The sequence below is a fragment of the Ochotona princeps genome, chromosome 2 (genome assembly GCF_030435755.1).
Source record: "Ochotona princeps isolate mOchPri1 chromosome 2, mOchPri1.hap1, whole genome shotgun sequence".
Classification (NCBI taxonomy): domain Eukaryota; kingdom Metazoa; phylum Chordata; class Mammalia; order Lagomorpha; family Ochotonidae; genus Ochotona; species Ochotona princeps.
In genome coordinates, this window is record NC_080833.1 from 108,347,436 (window position 1) to 108,363,085 (window position 15,650).

General features: G+C 50.0%; 2 protein-coding genes across 34 annotated transcripts in view; both read left to right on the top strand.

The window, feature by feature from the left end:
* UBAP2L (ubiquitin associated protein 2 like) overlaps positions 1 to 4,665 on the top strand; it is a 51,719-nt gene extending 47,054 nt beyond the window's left edge. For 9 of the 33 annotated variants that reach the window (XM_058660308.1, XM_058660321.1, XM_058660307.1 and 6 more), the window contains 4 exons: positions 575 to 642; positions 2,436 to 2,633; positions 3,015 to 3,065; positions 3,879 to 4,315. In XM_058660308.1, the coding sequence (XP_058516291.1) occupies positions 575 to 642; positions 2,436 to 2,633; positions 3,015 to 3,065; positions 3,879 to 3,974 (413 nt within the window). In that variant the 3' untranslated portion in view covers positions 3,975 to 4,315. Of the gene's footprint in view, positions 1 to 574; positions 643 to 2,435; positions 2,634 to 3,014; positions 3,066 to 3,878; positions 4,316 to 4,554 lie in introns of those variants that run through there. The other 24 variants (XM_058660327.1, XM_058660326.1, XM_058660315.1 and 21 more) reach the window with 7 other exon arrangements.
* Positions 4,666 to 5,034: 369 nt separating this feature from the next.
* Positions 5,035 to 7,908, top strand: HAX1 (HCLS1 associated protein X-1). Its single transcript, XM_012928154.3, has 7 exons — positions 5,035 to 5,226; positions 5,743 to 5,999; positions 6,179 to 6,366; positions 6,769 to 6,820; positions 7,257 to 7,363; positions 7,489 to 7,579; positions 7,717 to 7,908. The coding sequence occupies exons 1-7, from the start codon at positions 5,174 to 5,176 to the stop codon at positions 7,794 to 7,796; spliced, it is 828 nt and encodes a 275-aa protein (XP_012783608.1). The 5' UTR covers positions 5,035 to 5,173; the 3' UTR covers positions 7,797 to 7,908.
* The last annotated feature ends 7,742 nt before the right edge of the window (positions 7,909 to 15,650 follow it).

A 15,650-nucleotide genomic window follows, 5' to 3' on the forward strand; every position in this document is an offset into this window, starting at 1 on the left:
GTTTTTTCATCAGGAAACATGGCAGTTGGAATGTGGGTCAGCCAGGTTCTAAGCTGAGAGTCGCCGTTGATGTTGGCGTTTCCCCGACCTAAAGGAAGGAGATGGCCACCCTGGTCTTTCAGTCCCACCCTCCCTCATCCCCAGCTCCCTGGTTTAGGTTTAAATTATGTAAATGGAAATTGGTCTTTGTTGGTCCTTTAAGTCACGTGTAGGGCCTAGAAGCGCCAAGAATAAAAAAACATTAAATTACTGTTGGACTTTGACACAGAAGTGTTTTGGGAAACTGCTAATGAGGTGTGATTATGTCTTCTTGTTACCTCCCTCTGCCCGTCCCCAAATAACATACCCCAGTTTTGACACACAGATTCCACACACACCTGGAAAGAGCCAAAGAGGCCTTAGGGAGCTCTTGTGTCATGAACTAGTTAGTTTCTCAGGACTGACCTGAAGAGGGACAGACAGACCAAAAATTCCTTTGCAGAATGATAGCTAGAAAGGCTGCAGGCTCATCTTCAGCACCAGGGGCCAGGCAGCTAGCTGAGCTAATCCTCCTGTCTGTTTCCTCCTCCCCCAGGTGTATCAGTCACCTCCAGTAACACGGGCGTGCCAGATATCTCGGGTTCTGTGTACTCCAAAACCCAGGTAGGTGCCTGGCTCCGGACAGAAATGGAAAGAGAGATGGATTAAAGGAGGCAGAATGCGGTGATGGAAATGCAGTGGGAAAGAATCATGCCAGGGAATGTGTTAGGAAACCTACTCTACCTTTTCTTTGAACAACGAAATACACGCACACACACCTCCAGTGGCCTTTTATTTATTCAATTTTAAAAATTTTGTTCGAGAGACAGTGTGAGTGAGCTCCTATTCACAGTTGACAGTTCAAGCCAGGAACTGGAACACCCTGCAGGTCTCCCCCATGAGTGGCAGGAGCCCCACCTCCCTGAGACGTCACTGCCACCTTCCTAGTATTCCCATAAGCAGGAAGCTGGGGGCAGAGCTGGGAACTGAACCCAGGCACCCTCATGGAATTTGGGCATCCCAGTTGTTTTTTAACTGCTAGGCCAAATGCCTGCCCCCATCCAGCCTCTAAATCAGTGGTCTTCTCTAGAAGTATTTTTAAAGATTTTTATGTATTTTTATTGCAAAGTCGTATACACAGAGAGGAGGAGAGACAGAAAGGAAGATCTTCCATCCTCTGATTCACTCCCCAAGCGGTTGTAACAGCCAGATCTGCGCCGATCTGAAGGCAGGAGCCCAGAACATCATCCTGGTCTCCCACACCAGTGCAGGGTCCTAAGGCTTTGGGCTGTCCTTGACTGCTTTCCCAGGCCACAAACAGGGAATGGATGGGAAGTGGAGCAGCCAGGATTAGGACCGGCACCCATATGGGATCCCAGCACATGCAAGGTGAGGACTTTAGCCGTTAGGCTATTGTGCCAGTCCTTTTCTAGAAGTCTTAAGCTAGCCCCCTTGAAAAGAAACCAAGAAGGCAGATGCGATGTGGCAAATTGTGAGGTATCGGTCCCAGCAGCATGGCCTAGCGGCTAAAGTCCTCCCCTTGCACGCACCGGGATCCCATATGGGCGCCGGTTCTAATCCCGGCAGCTCCACTTCCCATCCAGCTCCCTGCTTGTGGCCTGGGAAAGCAGTTGAGGACGGCCCAAGGCTTTGGGACCCTGCACCCGCCTGTTAGACCTGGAAGAGGCTCCTGGTTCCCGGCATCGGATCGGTGCGCACCGGCCCGTTGCGGCTCACTTGGGGAGTGAATCATCGGATGGAAGATCTTCCTCTCTGTCTCTCCTCCTCTCTGTATATCCGGCTTTCCAACAATAATAAAATCTTTAAAAAAAAAAAATTGTGAGGTATCAGGGTTTAGTGTGCAATTACTGTGGCCCCCTTGCCCATTCCCAACCTTTTTCCTAAGTTTCTAAGAAAAGAGTATGGAAATTCATGAAGACTAGTTTCTTTGATTCTTTGTGGATAAATCTAACAGAGTGGCAGTGGAAAAGAGTACAGCACAGTAATGAAACCAGGGAATTCGAATCATCCCTAGGTTGTGTTGTTGCTTTGATCATTTATCAGCATAAATAATTCAGCATGTAAAGTGTTAACGGGTTTGGGGAATGCTTCATACAGCCAAAGCCTGCAACACTCAAGTGTGTTTGTTCCTTTGGAAAGAACCAAGGAGTTGTAACTTCTGCCCAGCTCCACAGGGCAATTTAGCCAAGAATATGCTGAAAATCTTGTGATGTACATATATGACATTTAGATTTAGAAAAATACCTTCACATTCATCCTCTCATGTGATCATTACGACTCCCTGGTCTGCAGCTGTGACCCCTGTGTGACACCAGGCTACCGGGGGTGGAGAGGGGAGGTGGGCTCTGACCTTGCCAGGTGTCTGATCCGTGACTCTCTCTCCCTGTCCTGGATAGCAGTCGTTTGAGAAACAAGGTTTTCATTCCGGTACTCCTGCTGCCTCCTTCAACTTGCCTTCAGCCCTAGGAAGTGGGGGGCCCATCAATCCGGCCACAGCTGCTGCCTACCCACCTGCCCCCTTTATGCACATTCTGACCCCCCATCAGCAGCCACACTCCCAGATCCTTCACCATCACCTGCAGCAGGATGGCCAGGTAATAGCCCTTCCCCCCTCTCCTTTCCCTTCCTCTTCCTTCCTATCCCCTAAAGCTGCCTCCCCTTTCCTTTTCTTACCCTTCCTCACCACCACCTTCCCCCAGCCCCTCCCCAGCGCCAGCCATGGGCACACAGCACATACAAACACAACTGCACATAACAAAGGAAAAATCAGAGAAGGAGCCAGATTGAAACCCTTTGGTACCTTTTCCCTCCTCCCATGGCACAGTTTTCCTCATCCCATCAGACCTGGGTCGCACCTCCCCCCTTCCTCTCCCAGCCTTCCCCCTTCCCCAGCATAATAGCTTTCCCTTGTAATGGTGGAGTTCTATTGTCAAAGTTTGTCCCTTTATTTTCCATATATCCCGGTTCTGCCTCAGCTACCATATTTGCAGATGATTCTCTGTTGCCAGCGCCAGCAGGAGGAGCAGGTAATGAAACTGAATGATGATATGCTCGGTCCCACTCTTTTGAGTCCCCATTGCACCTCCACAGCCTCAGGGACTGGCAGAGAAAAAACTGTGCGGTCACAAATCGGGATACACACACACACAAAACACCTCACTGAGCTCTCTGGCCTCCCTGCCTTCTCTCCCCCACCCCTAAGCACCCTCTGTGTCTGTCTGCCCTTCCCCAACTCTGATTAAAAAAAAAAAAAAACACTAGGTTTCCAGAATGGAAAAGATGCTTGGGTCAGCACCTGGAGCCTGAGGCCTCCTACTTTTCTGGAAATGGGCTTACAGGTGGGGTTTGGGGGTAAGCATGAGGGGAATCTAGGGTGGTGCAGGGACCTCAAGAGCTCCATCCTAAGTGCCTGGGGGCCCAAAAGCAGAGCTGCATTGCTGTCAGAGCCGGCTTTCCAAATTGAGGCACTTCTGAGGGCTCGTGAAATTGAAATCACTTAGTGGTCAGTTCCTTTGCACAGTAGCTGTAGCTGCTTTTTTCAGAACAAGGGAGGGTGGGGTGCTGGGGCCATGGGAGAAGGTAGAATTAAAAATGAGTACAGGGGACTATCTTATACCAAAGATTATCTCGCTGCCATTTCATCTTTTCCCCGTTTAAAGGGCAGAAACTGGCTTTCTTGTGCTCCAGCAGCTAGGCAGACCCAATTTTCTGTGGTTAAGAAATGAACTTGATTGTAGTTTGGTGCGTCAGGGGAATGGGGGAGCAAGTTAGCACATCTCTGCGGGAAGATGTTACAAATCTGCCCACTAACTAGATGCTCACGCTCTCGTTCTCTGCAGACGGGCAGCGGGCAACGTAGCCAGACCAGCTCCATCCCGCAGAAGCCCCAGACCAACAAGTCTGCCTACAACAGCTACAGCTGGGGGGCCAATTGAGGCCCCGACCCTCCTGGTCCCATCTTCTGAGAGGGCTTCTCAGCCTGGAAACTATGGAAACAGCATCCAAGAGAGGAGGGGGGTTCTGCTGCCCCCCACCCCCAGCGGCCCACCCTCCGCCTCAGCTTCATGTCTGCCCCTCCCCACCCTGCTGTGTGTATTATAGGATTTGTATTTTCTTTGTTTTGTTTCTTCCTTTCCTCCTCCTCCTCCTCCCCCCTTGCATTCATGATTATGAAACTTTGCTGTGGGCCCTGCCCTTCCTGCGTTCCTCCTGTTCACCCTGGTGGTGTATGGGTGAAGTGGGGAGGGAGCCCCCAAATATATATCAGCCCAACAGCCCTGAGTCTCCTCCTTTATTATTAGGAAAACAAAACATCAGCAACAAAAATGGCGTCATGAATATGAGCAGCACTGTCAGATGAAATTAGTTGAAGTGTATTTTTTTTTGGTTGGTTGTTTTTTTTTTTTTTTTTTTTTTTTTTTGTACTGTGTCCTCAAATTTAATGGATTAATGTGTCTTGTATATATAAAAAGAAAACCTCGACCTTCAGCCTCTGCCCGTTCTTGCTCCGTCTAGGATGTCCTCAGTCTCGTCGACGACCAGCTCGGTGACTAAGTGTTACTGTACCCACCGGGCCTCTAGCAGGCCCCGAAGGCAGTGGAATAAAATGGTATCTTGGCCCTTTCAGAGCTGCTCTGACCTTAATGCCCTAGCATCTCGCCCGGGAGGGGATGTCTTCACCCACCCGGACCCAGAACCACCTCTGGCAGAGAAGGGAGAGGAATACAGACCCGGGACGGGCAGGGGCAGCGTCCCCGGTGGGGGCGGGCAAACGGGGCGGGAGGGAGGGCAGCGCGAGGCCGAGCTGGACCGGTCCTTTACACGGGAGCCCCTATAGCTGGACCGACCGGAAGTTCACCTGCCCCTATGTGGGTGCAACTCTGGACAAGTCCGTGCTTCAAGAAGCTTAGTAAAATCGGCGGTGGGCGGTCCCCTGGAATGCGGCGCGCGCACCGGGCCGGGGAGCCGCCCCGCCCACTTCCGGCTACGGCCTTTCGCGACAGGGCTCGGGTCGCGGGCTTGCTTTCCGGCAGGGTGGACGGGAGCCGCGTTCGTTTTTCGTCCCATACGGTCGCGCGGGCCCCATCCCGGGCTACTGGGGCAGGGGGTTCGGAGGTCGAGTCCCAACACGGGGATGAGCTTGTTTGATCTTTTCCGGGGCTTTTTCGGCTTTTCTGGACCTCGGAGGTGAGAGTAGGTCCGGGTCGGGCACGGGGGAGGCTCTTTTGGTGGCGGGGAGGGGGCTGAGCTTCATCTTATCCCCCTGTTTGAAGCGGGGGTGGCGTGGGGAAATCCACCTTTCCCCACACTCCCAACTACTGCGGCGGCAGAAGGACGCAGCACTGAGCGCTCATCCCGGGACAGTTCTCGAGGCGGAGAAACAGCTGCCCAAGTCTCTCCGGGCCGGGTGATGCAACAGGGACCCAGGCAGGGAAGACAATGGGGGTCCCGGGAAGAGTGGGGGGCTGGAGGATGCTGGACAGACAGTGGGGGAGTCGCCCGGTCAGGGCCGCCTGACAACGAAATGGGAAAGCAGAAGCCGGAACTGTCAGCTGTTAGGAGATTTTGATTTGATAGCTACTCCTGCAGTCCTCGCCGGCCCGCAGCCTCCCAGGCTGCTCCCGCCCTGCCCGGGGCAATCCTGAGTAGATTTCATGGCTTGATAGTGTTGAAATTGGGCGGCCAATCTGCCTCCACCTTCAGCCACAGAGATCCCTTCTTCGGAGGGATGACTCGAGATGAAGATGAGGATGAGGAGGAAGAGGAAGGAGCCGCCTGGGGCCACAGGAGCCCCTGGTTTCACGGTTCCCCTCCCCCGGAGGAATTCGGCTTCGGCTTCAGCTTCGGTCCTGGAGGAGAGATGCGGTTCCATGATAACTTCGGCTTTGATGACCTGGTGCGGGATTTCAACAGCATCTTCAGCGAGATGGGGGCCTGGACCCTGCCTGCCCGCCCTCCTGGTGTGTGGGATTTCCCTGAGGGGCAGCCTGTGGTTTCCAGGAGGGGGTCGGTGGGAGGAAGGGCGCCTACAGGAAGCCAGTGGGGAGTGTGAGAAGACAGAAAGATTTCAGATAGCTTGAAGGACCCCAAAACCTGTCCCCCCTTCCTGCCAGCCACCTGCCTGACACCCCTTGTGCAGACCTTCCAGGCCTTGAGTCAGAGGCACCTGCTGGGAGGCCCCGGCAAGGGCAGACCCTTCGAGACTCCATGCTCAAGTATCCCGACAGCCACCAGCCCAGGATCTTTGGGGGGGCCGTGGAGAGCGACACAGGAACTGAATCTGCCAAACCAGCACCAGATTGGGGCTCCCAGCAGCCTCTCCGCAGGGTGAGTCCCCACCCCATCTGGTCCTGAGTTGAGAGCCTGTGAGATCCTCATGCTGGTAGGACCCTTACACCTTCGTGCTGGAGCCTTGGGCCTTTCACTTAACTAGCTCTTGGGATTTCTCGTAGGATGGTCTGGTGGGGAGGGTGATGGCAAAATGGGCATTCTGTTTCTTTAAAAAAAAAAAAAACTCAGTGGTTTAGCCATTTGCTGTCCTGGGAAGGTGTTTTGAGAGAAGCAGCTGTGAGGGAATGGATAGGTAAATAAAGCTGTCCTCAACAAAATGATTCTTCCTCCTGCTGAAGGAGGTTTTAGGATGCAGCAGGAGGTGGAGGGTTTGTGGCCTTTCAACTTGAGGGGAAGGTGGCTGAGGTGTCTTTTCCTACATTGTGGCTTCCTCTGCAGTTTGATGACATTTGGCCTGTGACTCCCCATCCTCGAGCCAGAGAGGACAAGGGTGAGTGGGACATTTTACCACCTGCCCTCGGGATCCCCCTGCTGCCTCCCTTCCTGGCCTTGCACCTGCCCCAACTCTTCCTGGTTCTTAATCTCAATGACTTGCAGACCCCCCCCCTTTTTTTTTTTTTTAATGCTGGAAAAGCAAATGCTCAGAGAGGAGAGGCAGAGAGAAAGGTCTTCCTTCTGGTTTACTCCCCAGATGGTCACAAGGACCAGAGCTAATTTGAAACCAGGAGCCAGGAGTTTCTTCCAGATCTCCCACAGGGGGTGCAGGGTCCCAAGGCTTTGGGCTGTCCTCAACTGCTTTCCTATGCCACAAGCAAGAGAGCTGGATGGGAAGTGGAGCAACTGGGATATGAACTAATGCCCATAGGGAATCCCGGCACTGCAGACAGGATTAGCCAACTGAGCCATTGCATTGGCCCCCTTTCCAGATCTTGACTCCCAGGTTTCGCAGGAGGGCCTTGGCCCAGTCCTACAGCCTCAGCCCAAATCCTACTTCAAGAGTATCTCCGTGACCAAGATCACTAAGCCAGATGGGGTGAGTGGGAGAAATGGGGATACAAGGAAACTGGCTAGAGAATGCACTGCAAAGAGGGAACTGCCTCAGGAAAGCACTGGCTCACCTGTAGTGATATAGGAGTGGGGTGGGCACTCTCCCTGCAGGCAGTGGAGGAACGCCGGACTGTGGTGGACAGTGAGGGCCGGAAGGAGACCACCGTGACTCGGCAGGAAGCAGACAGCAACCCGAGGAGTGGTGAGCTAAGAGTGTGGGTCATTTCACTGTCTGCCCAAGGGCAACTCTTGGGTGGTCTTGAATATCCTTTATTTTCCTCATCTCTTCCATTTAACTTACCAGTTTGTCTGATTTGCATTTTTCTCCCTTCAATCCAGAATCACTGAAATCTCCAGCCCTAGACGATACTTTTTCCATCCTGGATTTATTCCTAGGACGTTGGTCCCGGTCCCGGTAGCCGTGTGAGCCCTCAGGCCTTCAGGGGCTGAGGTGTGTGGAACATGAAGCTGGGTTAGGTCAGTGGGGCACTCACCCAAACTGACCAATAAAACCTGTATTTATGCACAGTTCTTGTTCTTGGTGTTGTCAAGCTGTATGTTTGTTTGTTTATTTTTATTGGAAAGGCAGATTTACAGAGAGAAGGAGAGACAGACGAATCTTCCACCTGCTGGTTCACTCCCCAAGTGACCACAGCCAGAGCTGAGCTGATCTGAAGCCAGGAGCCAGGAACTTCCTCTGGATCTCCCACGCGGGTGCAGGGTCCCAAGGCTTTGGGCCATCCTCCTCTGCTTTCCCAGGCCACAAGCAGGGAGCTGGAAGGCAAATGGAGCAGCTGCGGACACGACTGGTGCCCATATGAAATCCCAGTGTTTTTTCAAGGCTGTTTCACTTTCAAGAACCACCCAGAGCTTCTCAGATTATTATTATTTAAAATTATACTGAAAAGAGGCAGATTTACAGAGAGAAGGAAAACCTTTATTTAAGAAAAAAAAATCTTTAAAAACATGATTTTGGAAAAACTTGAAAAATAAAAAATATACCACCAGGGCCTGGCACAATAGCGTAGTGGTTAAGGTCTCACCTTGCATGCGCCGGGATCCCATATGGTCACCGGTTCTAATTCTGGCGGCCCTGCTTCTCATCCAGCTCCCTGCTTGTGGCCTGGGAAAGCAGTCGAGGACGACCCAAAGCCTTGGGACCCTGCAAACGCGTGGGAGACCCGGAAGAGCTCCTGGCTCCTGATCGGAGCAGCACCGGCCATTGTGGTCACTTGGGGAGTCAATCATTGGACAGAAGATCCTCTCTGTGTATCCGCCTTTCCAATAAAAAATAAATAAATCTTTTAAAATAAATAAAAATATATACCACCAGCACTGGATCTTTGAAAACCACCTTCACTATGTCACTCTGCCTTGCTTCACTCGGCTCCGCAGAGAGCCATATGAGGGCGGAGACGTGTTCTTCACACATCTCTGACAGGCTGGGAAGCTGCATGCACATGGGGGTACCAGAGAGCCCAGCGAAGGCAGGCCTTTTTCTCTTTTTAAAAAAGGGGTGTCTATTTATTTGAAAGGCAGAGTTATAGAGACAGACGTCTTTCCTGCTCTGGTTCCCCACCACGCCCTGCCCCATGATGCCTATGGCGCATGGGGCTGAGTCAAGCAAAAACCTGCAACTCCATCTCCTGCCTGTTTAGCAGGAACCCAAGTACTTGGACCAGTTTCAGCTCCTTGCCAGGTGCACAGGTTGCAAACTCAATCAAAGGTGGAGCAGCCTGAAGGGCCAGCTTAGGCTGGGGCAGACTGAAGCTTCATCTGGGTCTCCTGTGTGTACAGGGCCATCCACTGCAGCTTTCCCAGTTGCATTAGCAGGGAGCCAGATCAGAAATGAAACAGCTGGGACTTAAACTGATACCCATACTAGATGCTGGCGTCTAAGGGGACAGGTTAATACACTATGCCACAACTCCGACCCCTAATATGTATATGTGTATAAATATAAATATATATATATATGTATATATATATATTTTTTAAGGATTGATTTTATTCATTTGAAGGGCAGAGCTGTCACAGAGAGCGAGATCTGCTGATTCATTCCTGCAATCCCCAGGGCTGTGTCAGGCCAACTCCCAGGTGGGTGGTAGGGGCCTGGTACTTGAAGCATCTTCTGCTTTCCCAGGCACATGAGCAGGAAGCTGGGTCAGGAAAGGGGCAGTCAGGACGACGTGGGCTGCTGGGGTCAGGCAGCTGGGAGTCCACTTGCAGGCCCTGGCTGCCATCTTCAATGCATTTGGGTGTTCTGTCCACATCAGAGGCTGAGCACAGCGCTGTGCAGACACGGGACAGCTCCTGAGAGACGTTCTGAGAAGAGAGGCCTGAGCAGCTGCGTGCTACAGAACAGGAAGATTCTGTAGCTGACCTGCACACTGTAGGTGCAAACACTACCAAACACACTCAGAAGAGCAAGGAAGGATCCAGAACTTCTTTCTTTCTTTTTTAAGGTTCTCTTTATTTGAAAGGTAGATTTACAGAGAGAACTTGCACCCACTAGTTTACTCCCCAGGTGGCTGCAACGGATGGAGTTTCTTCCAAGTCTCCTGTATGCGTGCAGGAGCTGAAGGACGTGAGCTACTCTCCACTGTCTTCCCAGGCCATAAGCAGGCAGCCAGATCAGAAGTGGAGCAGATGGGACATGACTTGGCACCCATATTTCACAAAACTGATATAAACGAGTGGGAATAAATGGAGCTGTATTAGAGCAAAGGTAATCTAGAGCAGTGAAAAAAGGATCTAGGGAAAATAAAAAGCATTACAAACACATGCACAGCGAAGACAACAAAACAACAGATTTAAATGGTTGTAATCCAGGCGGCCCCACTTCCCATCCAGCTCCCTGCTTGTGGCCTGGGAAAGCAGTCGAGGACTGACCAAAGTCTTGGGACCCTGCACCTGCGTAGGAGACCCGGAAGAGGCTCTGAGCTCCTGGCTTTGGATCGGCACAGTTCTGGCCCTTGTGGCCACTTGGGGGTGAATCATCAAATGGAAGATCTTCCTCTCTGTATATCTGATTTTGCAATAAAAATAAACCTTAAAAAATAAAAAAAAAAAAAATGGAAAAGCCTACACATAAAAAAAAAAAAAGCAACTTCTGGCTCCTTGCTTCGGATAGACTCAGCTCTGACCATTGCGGCCATTTGAGGAGTGAATCAACGGAGGGAAGATCTTCCTCTGTCTCCTCTTGCATATCTGACTTTCCAATAAAAATAAATGAATCTTCTTTTTTAAAAAAAAGTGCATTCTACATTCAAAGACATGCATAAGTAAAAGGAAAGAAAAATACCACAATAACTACAGGTCTTTCCGAAAATAAAGGACGGACAAAGGGAAGGAGGAGGCAAGGAATTTAGAGACAAAACAGTATTTCATGATAAAGGGGTCAATATATCAAGAAAATAAAGTTATAAAAACTTAGTACCCGCATGAATCAAAATTGTAAGAAGACAATAAGACAATTATAGCTGGAAGTTTTACTGTCCCTCTCAGTATATATAGAATAACTGGATGGATCTGAACAACATTGTCAGCCTGTTCTAACTGCAGACGGTTAGAAACAAGAAAATACATTTTCAGGTTTACATGAAAAATTACAAAATCATAAAATGTGATTACATAAAATCATTCTCAGAATGTGAAAATGAAGGGTGGGCACTGTCGCACAGCAAGTGTCACTTGGAAGCCATGCCTCTCCACAGTGTCCGCTGGGGAGCCTCTGCCACCTTCCTTACACTCTTGACTCTGCATACACGGAGCCAACAGATGGCTCAAGTGCTTGGGCCTCTGCCAGCCTGAGGAGTTCCTGCATCCTGGGCTCAGCCACAGCAATTGTGGTCATTTGTGGAGTGGACCAATGGATGAGAGGTACTGAGCTCCATGTCTCTGAGTGACTCTGTCTTTCATATAAATAATCTTGGGTCCTGGTGTGGTGGCCTAGTGGCTAAAGTCTTCACTCTGAATGTTCTGGGATCCCATATGGGTGCCGGTTTTAATCCTGGCTGCTCCGCTTCGTATCCAGCTCCCTGCTTGTTGCCTGGGAAAGCAGTCGAGGACGGCCCAAAGCCTTGGGACCCTGTACCAGCATGGGAGACCCAGAAGAATCTCTTGGCTCCCAGCTTCAGATCAGCACAGCACTAGCTGTTGTGGTCATTTGGGGAATGAACCATCGGATGGAAGATCTTCCTTTCTATCCTCCTCTCTGTAGATCAGATTTTGCAATAAAAAAAATAAATCTTAAAAAAAGATAAACTATCAAAATGGAGTAAACAGAAAACAGGAGATCCAGATAGACTCATCTAAAATAAAAATAAATTTATTAAAAAAAAAAAAAACAGAGCAGTCCTCAACTGCTTTCCCAGGCCACAGTAGGGAGCTAGATGGGAAGCAGGGCTATTAGGATTAGAACTAGTGCCCATATGGGATCCTGACGCGTGCAAGGAGAGGACTATAGTCCCTAGGCTACCGTGCTGGGCCCAAAAAAGTAATAATTTATATAATTTCATCCTCCCCTGCTTGATATGATGCCACAATAAACATCTGGGTCCAGCTTTTCTTTATAAAAAATACTAATTTTTTTAAAGATTTATTTATTTTTATTACAAAGTCAGATATACAGAGAGGAGAGACAGAGGAAGATCTTACGTCCGATGATTCACTCCCCAAGTGAGCCGCAACGGCCGGTGCTGCGCCGATCCGAAGCCAGGAACCTGGAACCTCTTCCAGGTCTCCTACGCGGGTGCAGGGTCCCAAAGCTTTGGACCATCCTCGACTGCTTTCCCAGGCCAGAAGCAGGGAGCTGGATGGAAAGTGGAGCTGCCGGGATTAGAACCGGCACTCATATGGGATCCCGGGGCGTTCAAGGCGAGGACTTTAGCCGCTAGGCCACGCCACCAGGTCCAAATTCTAATTTTTTAAAAAAATGGTGCAGCTCTGGCCATTGTGGTCACTTGGGAGTTAGTCAGTGGATGGAAGATCTTCCTCTCTGTCTCTCCTCCTCTCTGTGTATCTGCCTTTCCAATAAAAATAAATAAATCTTTAAAAAAATAAAAAGAAACAAAGGCAGAATTATGAACAGAGGGAGATGGAAAGACATATTCTATCTACTGGTTGAGACCCCCCCAACCATGCTGCTAGTCAATCCAAAGCCAGGAGGTTCATCTAGATCCCTCACGTGGCTGCTGGGGCTCTCAGACCTGGGTCAACATCTGTTTTTCGTGGTGCATTAGCAGGGAGCTAGAGCAGAAGTGGAGTGGCCAGGACTTAAACTGGCACCTGTATGAGATGCTGGCATCACAAGCAGCTTTGTGCTCTGAGCCACAACGCTCAGCACTCAGCTGACGGGCTGATACCAAACCAGAGAACAAGGTAACGTGAAAGCTAAAGCTAAAGATCACCATGAGCACAGAGGCAAAATTTTCCCAACAAAACATTGGCAAACTGAAACCAGTAATAGTTTAAAGAAATTCACCATCAGCACAAGTGGAGCTTATTTCAGGTCTATGCATGGTGGGTTTAACATCCAACTGACATGTCATCACATGAATACAGAAAAAGCCAAAACTGACAGGAGCACCTGACTAAATGCAGAAGAAATATTGGACAAATCCAACGCCTAGTTGTGATAAAAACGACACTGGGGCTGGCCGCATGGCGAGACTTGCAATGCCCAAGTCCGTGCCTGATTGAGTTCCAGATACTCTGCCTCCACTCAGCTCCCTGCTAATGCGCTGGAGCCCTGTCACCTTTATTAGATACCCAGTGGAGTTCCTGACTTCAGCTGGCCCTTCCACAGTCCTTGTGGCCTTTTGTTTGTTAGTTTGTTTAAAGATTTATTTATTGAAAATCAGATATACAGAGGAGGAGAGACAGAAAGGAATATATTTTATCCGACAATTCCCCCAAGTGCCGCAGTGGCCGCAGCTAAGCTGATCTGAAGCCAGGAACCTAGAGCCTCTTCTGTGTCTCCCACACAGGTGCAGAGTCCCAAGGCTTTAGGCTGTCCTTGACTGCTTTCCCAGGTCACAAGCAGGGAGCTGGATGGGAAGCGGGGCTGCCGGGATTACAACTGTTGCCCATATGGGACCCTGGTGTGTGCAAGGTGAGGACTTTAGCCACTAAGCTACTGCGTAGAGCCCCCTTGTGGTCATTTAAGGAATAAACTAGCACATGAACGATGACAGTCTCTTCCACTCTGTATCATTTTGAAACTAATGAATACATCAATCCTTCTTGAAATCTCAATAAACCAAGATTCTAAGCCTGATATAAGGTATCTACAAGGAACTGCAACATCTTCGATGTTGTCAGGTGGGTGTTCCTCCAGTAAGATCAGGAACAATTCAAGCACATCTGCTCTGCCTGAATCTGCTCAGCATGGTAGTTGAGGCTCTAGACACAAGAGAGACAAGAAAAGGCCTATGCCTGACAGCCGCGATGCAGCACCACTCTGTTGCAACACTTTCCAAAGGATTACATTCCTCATCTCTCTCATGTGGCTGAGACCAACAGTCTTGCAATCGGTCCTTAAGGCCCTGTAAGAGTCTTATCACTCCCTCCTGTGCCATGGAGTCTAGATTTTCCTTACCTTTGGCCAGCAGCTTCCCCAGGCCAAGCGGCCAGGCCATGGATGACTGGACGCTCACCCTGGAGACTGCCCTTGGTAGCACATCCGTCCTAGCCTGTAGTTGCCACACTTTTCTGTTGGCTGTTAACTGAGTGTGAGAACACCAGTGACCTAAACGTAGCTGCAGCCCTCCAGCTTCTGTCACAGCCAGCCACATCTGCCAACGTGATTCCTTTCTGGCTGCTTCACTTCTGCTAAAGGAAAAACAACAAAGTTCAATTGGGATTCCTTGTTGTGGGCCTTGGATGAGACAATTACATCTCTGCTTCCCAGGGTTTGGCCACTATCAGAATTCCCTGAGTGAATTGTCATTGTATGTGAGGACATGTGGGGCTGAAGGAATTTGCACCTCAGAATTAGACAGTGAATTCCTAGCATCATACAAAGGCCAGACAGGGTGTAACATCATATGCTCTAGAGGGTATCCTAGAATGCCACCTTCAGGCTGGCATCTTGGCTGATGTAAGGAGGAGGGTAGAAGTGCCATCGTGGCGGCAGCACTGGTAAAGCCACTCCCTGTGATGTTGGAATCCCTACAGGCACAGTCTGTGTCCTGGCTGCTCCACCTGTGGTCCAGCCTCCCTCTGATGGCCCAGGAAGAGCAGCAGGAGATCGCCCAAGTCTCTTGGCCCCTGTATCCCCATGGAGACTTGGAAGGAACTCCCAGATTTAGGCCCAGCCCTGGCTGTTGTGGCCATTTAGGGAGTGAACCAGAGATGGAGGATCTCTGTGTGTGTGTGTATCTGTGTCTTTCCCTTTCAAAATAAACAAGTAATTTTAATATTTATTTATTATTTTTATTGGAAAGGCAGATCTACAGAGAAGGAAAGACAGAGAAAGATCTTCCATCCACTGGTTCACTCTCCAAGTGGCCACAATGGCCAGAGCTGAGCCAATCCAAAACCAGGAGCCAGGAGCCTTTTCTGGGTCTCCCACACAGGTGCAGGGTCCCAAGACTTTGGGCTGTCCTTGACTGCTTTCCCAGGCCACAAGCAAGGAACTGGCAGGGAAATGGAGCAACTGATATGAACCACTGCCCATATGGGATCCTGTTGCATGCAAGACGAAGATTTAGCCACTGAACCAATGCGCCTGGGCCTCAAAATAAACAAATCATAAAGTAAATGGAAGAATCTTTGGCGATTATATGCAAACATTATGTCATTTTATGTAAATGACTCAAGAATATGGGGATTTGGGTGTCTGCTAGCGTGGTGGAACCCATCCTCCCTGACAAAGGACTATCCTCAGAGGGTAAATTCTGGTTGAGAATGACAGAGTCTGGGGTCATCAGAGCTGCTCCCGAGTGGCTGCTTGTTCACCTTCTGGGACAGTGCCACACTGAGGCCTAGCCTTGGTGTTTATTAATGCTGAGGTAGACACTGGAGCAGCAGCAGTGCATTCAGAATTGGGCAGAGGAACTCATGCTGCTGGGCCCATATCTGGCCCCATTCCTGCCATCAATACTGCATACATTGTCCCCATTCTTCAGAACTGGAGGCTGGAGACAGACAGGAGTTGAGTCATGCTACTTGTTTGCTCTGTGATGGGTGCTCTCTACTGGGCATCAACAAGTCATATACAAAGATTTTCAATATCCCATGGGGCCAGCATTGTGCTACAACAGGTTAAC

Bases quoted from the DNA above. Each gene is read 5' to 3' on its own strand.
- HAX1 (XM_012928154.3), top strand. From the start codon at position 5,174: ATGAGCTTGTTTGATCTTTTCCGGGGCTTTTTCGGCTTTTCTGGACCT. The intron at 6,367-6,768 runs GTGAGTCCCCAC...CTTCCTCTGCAG, and splicing joins CCCAGCAGCCTCTCCGCAGG to TTTGATGACATTTGGCCTGT. The intron at 6,821-7,256 runs GTGAGTGGGACA...CCCCCTTTCCAG, and splicing joins TCGAGCCAGAGAGGACAAGG to ATCTTGACTCCCAGGTTTCG.